At 39.3% G+C, this 9,339-nt stretch overlaps 1 protein-coding gene across 1 annotated transcript in view; it reads right to left on the reverse strand.

Moving 5' to 3' along the window:
• Positions 1 to 1,640: 1,640 nt before the first annotated feature.
• The window catches only part of LOC107018961 (ABC transporter B family member 15-like), a 9,930-nt gene continuing 2,231 nt past the window's right edge, over positions 1,641 to 9,339 (reverse strand). Inside the window, exons 5-7 of the mRNA XM_015219557.1 lie at positions 4,137 to 4,677; positions 2,098 to 4,052; positions 1,641 to 2,016 (exon numbers count right to left, since the gene is read on the reverse strand). Of these exons, the coding sequence (XP_015075043.1) occupies positions 1,641 to 2,016; positions 2,098 to 4,052; positions 4,137 to 4,677 (2,872 nt within the window). The remainder of the gene's footprint in view (positions 2,017 to 2,097; positions 4,053 to 4,136; positions 4,678 to 9,339) is intronic.

Below are 9,339 nucleotides of genomic sequence, written 5' to 3' on the forward strand. Positions count from 1 at the left end.
TTTTTTTAAATTAAATTCGCTTGAATAGGGAGGTTGTGGGTTCGAACCCCCACAGCCCCCCTTATTTTTTAGTGATTTTCGCTGGGGATGGAGGCTGTGAGATGGTGGGTTCGAACCCCCACAGCCTCACCTTTATTCCCTTAATATTTTACTCCCCCCTTCAGCTCTGAGGTCGTGGGTTCGATCCCCACGCCTCGCATCCCTTTTTTTATCTTTTTTTTTTGCGAACGGGGGTCGTGGGTTCGATCCCCGCCCCCAGCATTCCCTTTTTATTCCTTTTTTTTTCTTTTTTCGCGAGTGGGGGTCGTGGGTTCGATCCCCGCCTCCAGCATTCCCTTTTTATTCCCTTTTTTTGTTAAGGCAGCTGCAGGGAGGTCCTGGGTTCGATCCCTGCAGGCCTCAAAACCTTTTTTTTTATTTCTTTGACATCCAAAAATTTCCAGATTCTTTTAAAGCCTATTTCTAAGTTCTGGAAATTTATTCCACGATTTTTCTGCACTTTTTCATCAAATTTCACATTAGTTCTTAGGGAGATTTCATGGTTCATTCAATTCACTATACTTCGTCAAAATGAACATCACATTGTACAACCATTACACACATAAAATACATGATAAACACACAACTTATACACCTCAAAACAATGCCTAAAACACTGCCCTATGCACACCCATACATCAACTTTTCCGGTCATATTTTGATGATCATTATCGTGATCTCCCGCACATAAATACATTCATATTTAATTTAAACACATCATTCATGCAAAAATCTAGCAGCACAACATACCCATCCTACAAATTCGTTAGGGAGCTAAGGACAAGGACATACGGAGGGGAACAACCTTAGTTTCAAGAGTTTAAGAAACGTTCGAAAGAAAGTACTCTTGGAGAAAGAATTCCATGAGAGAAACCCATACCTTTATTGATGTTCAAATGAAGAATTCGCTACCCAAAACTCTCTCCAAAAATCAGTCCAAGTTACTTCAACGTCCACACCAACAACTTCTCTTCGCCTTAATGTTTTTGGTTGCTTTGATTTTTTTTTTCTTAAAATTTCATGTGAGTTCTTCAAGCGTGAAGAACTGTTGATATTTGGCAGAATAGCGTGAGAAAGATGGAGAACGTGAGAGAGAGAGTTAAGGAGCGTGAGAGAGAGAGAACTATTAGGATTAGGAGACTAATTCAAGAATTAGTCAAATAGAATTTAAAATAAATAAATACAAATCTATTTTATTTATTTATTTATTTATTTAAAACGTGAAAGGACCATTATGCCCTTAAATACCTATTTATTCTTATTTATATAATAATTTTTTTTGGATCATTACATCTATACTAAAAATGTAAAGCTTCGAAGAAAAAAAGGCACTAGACTCTTTTCAATGTAGGTTGAGGCTGCTAAATTCCAATATACTAGATCAAACTTTGAATCTCACATACATTGTGAAATATAGATATAAAGACACAGAGAGAGGTGAGCAAGCGAGTACGTGTATCCCAATTGCATGTGAATCATGCTTTGAATACAGTATATTCTAGAGAAAATTACACCTTAACTGACTCGTGTGTATCTGAACCGGCCCATACATGTATTCAGAAATAATTAAGCATAATCATATTCTTTAAGATCAAAAAGTTTCACCTATAAGGAGAATGGCCAGACTGCAACTTCATAAGTCCATAATATGAGCCATTGTTTCCGAGGGCAAGCAGCTGAGAATGTGATCCTTGTTCCACAACCTTTCCATTTTTAATCACAGCTATGGTGTCTGCCTTCTGTATCGTTGATAATCGATGAGCTACAACTACACTTGTTCTACTGATCATCATTTTCTCCAATGCTTCTTGTACTAAGTTCTCAGATACACTGTCAAGCGCACTAGTTGCCTCGTCTAGGAGAAGTATAGTTGGATTCTTTACTATCGCTCGTGCAAGTGCTATTCTTTGCCTTTGCCATCCTGAGAGTTGGACTCCTCTTTCACCACAATAAGTTTCATAACCATCTTCCATAGCACTGCATTATATTACAAGATTGTAGTTTTTTAAGTATTTGTTTCAAAATGTAATGGAGAGATTTATAGTTATTTGATCATACCTTATAAATTCATGGGCGTTAGCACGAATGGCAGCTTTCTTGATTTCAGACTCTGTAGCTTCTTCTTTCCCATAAATGATATTTTCGCGTATGGATCCTGCAAATAGTGTAGGTTCTTGACTCACTAGAGCAATTTGTGATCTTAAGCTCTTCAAGTTGTAGCTTTTGATGTCTCTGTCATCGATTAGAACTTGTCCCTTTATTGGATCATAGAATCTTTCTATCAAGCCAATGATTGTAGATTTTCCAGAACCACTTTGCCCGACAAGTGCTACTGTTTTTCCTGATTCAATCTTCAGATTTATTCCTTGGAAGATTGCTTGATCAGGCCTCGACGGATAGTAAAAGAAGGCATTCTTCAACTCTATCTTTCCTTTTAATACCTTAATGACTTTAATCCCTTCAGAGTTCTCAGGTTCAATCTCAGTCTTTCGGTCTAAGATAGCGAATACAGATGCAACTGCACTGCTACCTCTTGCTAAATCAGAAGTCATACTTCCTGTATCTGCTATATTTTTTCCGGTACTCATCAAAAGGAAGAAAACTTGAAATAGGTGCTTTGAAGTTAGTAACTTTCTGTTCATTAGTCTTCCCCCATACCAATATGTTAAGGCAATGGCAGCTGTGGTTAAAAACTGAGAGCAAAACAAGCCAGCACCAGAAAGCAATGACTGTCGAATATTTTCTTTTCTCGGGCCTTTCTGAGTTTCAGCAAAGAGGTCCAACATTCGATCTTGAGAAGAGAAGGCGGTGATGGTCCTGTGATTGATCACTGCTTCACTTGCTAGCTGACTTCCTTCACTCTGTGCCTTTTGGGATCTTTCTGACATTCTTTTCATCAGAACACTTCGCGAGTAGAAGCTTGCTATGAGTAAAGGTTGTATAGATATTAGTACAATAGCAACTCTCCATGCGACTATCAATGCAAGCACAAAAGCAGTCGAAGCACTGACAGAAACCTGTAGTAGCAATGACATACGATCACCAACTAGGGATCGAACCATACGGGCTTCAGTGGAGAGTCTTCCACAAACTGCAGCACTTGTGTTCTCATCTCGATCATACCAGCCCACTTCAAATGTGAGCAATTTTGAAAGCACCTTTTCCCTGATTCTCTTGGTCAGCTTTTCACCCATTTTAGCGAAATTGTAATGTTGGAGTAGATTGGCAATGAAACTTGTCACACCTATGCTCAAAAAGACTACACTGTAGATTTTGATCTCCGACTTTATCTTTGAAATATCATTTGATGTATATGCTGATACAACTGATCCCAAGCAAAATGCATAAAGTGGTTGAAGTACACCAAATATAACAGCTCCTAAACATCCCAACAAAGCTATCTTCCACTCTGGTGCATTCATTTGAAGCAAACGCCACATTGAGGGACTTGGATGAGAGAAGTTCTCCAAATACTCATTGTCACTACCATAATAAGAGCATGTATGAATGGTGGGAGCATAACTGACACTTATTGCTGGAGTAAAAGAAGAGGCAGGGCTATTTTGCCAGCTTGACGTAGCGACATAAGGGGACCTAGGCATATTATAACCCCTTCTCATGTAGCTTCTTGTCTCGTTAGGAAGATACGGACTAGATGGGCCTTCATTGTTTGTTGTTGATTGCTGCAAGTTGACCATTTTAAAGTAAACTCCACCTTCTTCATCAGTCTTACACATTAGATCATCATGAGAACCAGATTCAACAATTCTCCCCGACTCAACGACTACAATTTTATCAGCCCTGCGTATTGTACTGAGGCGATGGGCAACGATGATTGTTGTTCTTCCTTGTGAAGCCTGGTCTAGAGCCTCTTGAACAATTCTTTCTGATTGTGCATCCAGCGCGCTTGTAGCTTCATCGAGTAAAAGAATTTTCGGGTCCTTAATCAACGCCCTTGCTATAGCAATCCTTTGCTTCTGTCCTCCAGACAATTGAAAACCAAATTGTCCCACCTAAAATCCAATTCGAACTTCGTCAAACAACAAAAAGTAACAGATAGCAACATCTAAAAGAAGAAGCAAAAGATATTAGCTTACATGAGTATCATATCCATCTGGTAAAGAGGCTACAAATTCATGTGCATTTGCAGCCTTAGCAGCTTCGACAACCATCTTCATCGAAGCTCCTTCTTTTCCGAAGAGTATATTTTCCTTGATGGATGTAGCAAACAGAACAGGCTCCTGATTTACAAGCCCCATCTGAGATCTCAACCATTTAAGCTGCAGTCTCTTTATTTTATGTCCATCAAGTAAGATATCACCTTTAGTTGGATCATAAAATCTTTCTAGCAATGAAATGACTGTGGACTTTCCAGAACCACTGCCTCCCACAATTGCTACTGTCTTTCCAGCTTTCACTTTAAGACTAAAATCTTGGAGGACCTGAATATCTCGTCTTGATGGATAGATGAAAGTTACTTCCTTGAACTCGATATCTCCTCTTACATATGCTAGAATTTTCCCTTTACCATCTTCAGAATCTATTTGAGGAACACGATCGATTAGTTCAAATATTCTTGCAGCAGCAGTTTTTGCCTCAATGATGAATGAGATATTAGGAAGTGCACTCATACAAGACCTATAATCACAAACCAAGCCTTGGAAATATCAAAATTTGCTACAATCACTTGTCATGTTGAATGTAATTTTAACATGAATTGTACCTTTCATAATGTTGGGAATAAATCCGTAACAGAAATAATATTTGCGGTAATAAAGGCAACAAATGCGGAACACAACAATACGGTTAATCAAAGAGAATAAAAGAGAAATAATGACACCAAGATTTTACGTGGAAACCCTCCTAAATAAGGGAAAAACCACGACCCGAGAGGAGCAACGAATATCACTATAGTAAGGATTTTACACTTGTATGTCTGAGTAAAACTCCAAAGACCACTACACATTCAAAAGAAATAACACTCTTTTGATTTTTCCACCTCACTACAATATCGCTCACACTCTCTATTTTTCCTCACAGATTATTTTCCTCTGTGATGCCTCACTCTTCTTTCTTTCCTTTGTAATTCTTTTTTGGTGTATTTTGAAATGATCAAGAGCTCTCTATTAATAGGAAAATCTACTCCTAATGATGTCACCAATGACATCACAAGAAACACAAGATTTCAACATTTTCACCTATGTAGAAATCTTGCTAAGATTTTAGTTGAAAAAAGAAATGGTGAGCTTTGAATTTTGTTGCAACATTTGTTGACTTTAACAATAATCAACAAACAAAATTCAACCATTTTTGCTATGTTTATCTACAATGGGTATGGACTCCACAAATCTCCCCCTCCAGACCCATTCACCCTGAAGGAGGTAGCTCTAGGTTTCTAGCTTGAGTACATGCCGACAAGTTCTTTGCATAGCTCAAACTTGTCCCTTGATACCACCTTGGTCAGCATATCTGAAGGGTTTTCACTAGTAGGGATCTTCATGACCTGCATAGATCCGTCCTCTATCTTTTCACGAATCCAGTGATATCTCACGTCAATATGCTTCGTCCTTGCATGGTACATGGTGTTCTTGCTCAGGTCTATTGCACTCTGACTGTCACAATAGACGACATACTCAATCTGATGCAATCCAAGTTCTTGAAGAAATCGTTTCAGCCATACCATCTCTTTGCCAGCTTCAGTAGCTGCAATATATTCTGCCTCAGTTGTAGAGAGTGTGACACACTTCTGCAACTTTGATTGCCATGATATAGCTCCCCCTGAAAATGTAAACAAATATCCAGTAGTGGATTTTCTATTATCGAGGTCACCTGCCATATCAGCATCAGTATAGCCCTTCAAGATTGGATCAGATCCTTTAAAACACAAGCAATCTCTTGTGGTACCTCTTAGATACCTGAGTATCCACTTAACTGCCTCCCAGTGTTCTTTTCCAGGATTTTCAAGGAATCTGCTAACAACACCAACTGCATGAGCAATATCAGGTCTTGTACACACCATCGCATACATCAAACTCCCCACTGCTGAAGAATAAGGAACTTTAGCCATTCCCTCTTTCTCCTCTTTTGTTGTAGGACACATCTGTTTGCTCAACTTCAGATGACTCGCAAGAGGCGTGCTAACAGGTTTAGCACTCTTCATGTTGAAGCGTTCTAGTACACGTTCAATGTACTTCTCTTGAGATAGCCACAACTTTCTTTTTGTTCGTTCTCGAACAATCTTCATCCCTAGAATTTGTTGTGCTGGGCCCAAGTCTTTCATGTCAAATGACTTGGACAAATCTTTCTTCAACTTTGCAATCAGCTCTTTGTCTTGTCCTACAATTAACATGTCATCCACATATAACAACAAAATAATAAAATTGTTGTCAGAAAATCTTTTGAAGTATACACATGGATCAGAATAGGTCTTTGTGTACGTTTGACTTTTCATGAAAGAGTCAAACTTTTTGTACCATTGCCTTGGGGCCTGTTTCAACCCATAAAGACTCTTATTCAATTTGCACACCATGTGTTTCTTTCCAGATACTTCAAATCCCTCTGGTTGCTCCATATAAATCTCTTCTTCCAAATCTCCGTGAAGAAATGCAGTTTTCACGTCCAATTGCTCCACTTCAAGATCTAGACTAGCTGCTATGCTCAAAATAGTTCGAATAGAAGTCATTTTGACAACAGGTGAAAAAATTTCATCAAAATCAATACCTTTCTTTTGTTCGAAGCCTTTTACAACCAATCGAGCTTTGTACCTCACCAACTTGCCATTTCCATCTTTCTTGAGTTTAAAGACCCACTTGCACTTAAGTGGTCTTTTTCCTTTTGGAAGTTCAACTAGCTGGTATGTGCCATTTTTCTGTAGAGATCCCATCTCTTCGTGCATGGCTTTCATCCATTGGCTCTTTTCTGGATGAGACAACACCTCCTTAAGACTTTCTGGCTCACCTTCATCATTGATAAGGACATACTCTGAGGAAGGGTATTTGGTTGATTCTACCCTTTGTCTTTCTGATCTCCTCAGAGGTTGAGATTGTTCTTCTTCTGGGTACTCCATTTGCTCGGTATTATCACCAAGTTGCTCCCCCTGCTCAACAATCTCATCAGGTTGCTCTTCATGCTCAGCAACTTCATCAATCATACTTTCTGCACTTATGGGATGGTTAGAAGAAGAAGGAATGGTAACAAGATTAGGAACTATACCATTCTTTTTCTTGGCCTTCTCGGATAGATCATCAGCAGTTCCAACTTCACTTTCTCGAAAGATTACATCTCTACTTCTGATGACCTTCTTCTTTACAAGATCCCATAGTCTGTACCCGAACTCTTCATCTCCATATCCGATGAATATGCAAGGAACTGATTTATCATCTAGCTTGGTTCTTTGCTCCTTCGGTACATTTGCAAAAGCTTTGCAACCGAACACCTTTAGGTGCGAGTAAGACATCTCTTTGTTGGTCCAAACTCTCTCCGGAATGTCAAACTCCAACGGAACTGATGGACTACGATTGATAAGATAACACGCTGTCCGAACTGCTTCACCCCAGAATGTCTTGGGTAATTTAGCCATTCTGAGCATGCTTCTCACCTTCTCAACAATGGTGCGATTCATTCTCTCAGCTACACCATTGTGTTGTGGGGTTCCAGGAACTGTCTTTTCATGTCTGATTCCATGGTTTGAACAGTACTCTTCAAATTCTCTTGAAGTGTACTCACCTCCATTGTCGGTTCGGAGACGTTTTAGCTTTCGACCTGTCTCTCTTTCTATCAGAGCATGAAACTTTTGAAATACTTGAAACACCTGATCTTTGGTTCTCAAGATATAAACCCACAATTTTCGAGAAGCGTCATCAATAAAGGTAACAAAGTATTTATTACCTCCTATCGATTCTATCTCCATTGGACCACAAACATCAGAATATACCAAATCAAGTATATTCGACTTTCTTTCAGATGATGTCTTAAATGAGACTCTATGTTGTTTACCAAATAAGCAGTAGTTACACGATTTTATCGTTGTACCTTTGGCAAAAGAGATGAGTGACTTTTTGGAAAGAATTTGCAATCCTTTCTCGCTCATATGACCCATTCTTTTATGCCATAAATCTGCAGAATTTTCTTCGTGAGCCGCATTTAATTCACCTTGGCATATTTCTGCATTTGTCTTGTATAACGTGCCACGAGCAACTCCTTTTGCAATCACCAATGCCCCTTTGGTGAGTTTCCATTTTTTATTTGCAAAGTAGTTCTCATATCCATCTTGGTCCAAAGCAATTCCCGAGATCAAGTTCATCCGCAAATCAGGTACGTGGCTCACATCTTTCAACACTAATGTGCATCCAACATTTGTTTTTAAGCAAAGGTCTCCGATCCCCGCAATCTTTGAGTAACTTGTGTTACCCATTTTCACATTGCCATAATCACCGCTACATATCTGCAAAAAAGATCTCTTACCGGTGTGGCATGATAAGATGTTGCTGTGTCGACCACCCATTCCGACTCTATACCTGCCAAGTGCATGCATTCTTCTTCCTCATTTATGAGGAGAACAACATCGTCATTATTTTGCACCATGGCAGCTGTGTTGTCATCATTCTTCTGGCCGTTGCTTTCCCCTTTGCCCCTTTTTAGATTTGGACAATCTCTTTTGAAGTGTCCGGGTTGATCGCAATTGTAGCAATTTCTGGCCTTCGATTTTGATCGGACCTTGGACTTTCCACGAGCTCCGGATCTACCATAGTTACTTGAGCTCCTTTGGTAACTTCTGCCTCTACTTTCCGTGATGAGAGCCTGTCCGTGATTTTCAGGCCTTTTTCTCATCTTCTCATTAAGCAAAAGGGCTGATGTGACATCCTTCAACTCAATAGAGTCCTTACCATGTAAAATGGTTGTTGCTAAAGTATCGTAGGAAGATGGCAACGAGTTTAGGAGCACTATGGCTTTATCTTCATCCTCGATCTTTACTCCGAGGTTTGCTAGCTGCGTGATTAGTCCATTAAGTACATTTAAATGAGACAAAAAATTTGTACCTTCACCCATATGTAGCGCATATAACTGCTTCTTTAGGTACAATTTATTTGTCAGCGTTTTGGACATGTATAAATTTTCTAACTTTGTCCAAATGCCACATGCACTCTCTTCATCGATGATGTTATTAACTACATCATCTGTTAAGTGCAATCTGATTGCACTAGCAGCCTTTTCATCCATTTCTTCCCAATCCTCAAGTTTCATGGATTCGGGCTTTTTGGATTTGCCGCCTAGTGCCTTGTGCAAACCCTGTTGGATGAG

Source organism: Solanum pennellii, chromosome 5 (genome assembly GCF_001406875.1).
Source record: "Solanum pennellii chromosome 5, SPENNV200".
Taxonomy (NCBI): Eukaryota; Viridiplantae; Streptophyta; class Magnoliopsida; order Solanales; family Solanaceae; genus Solanum; species Solanum pennellii.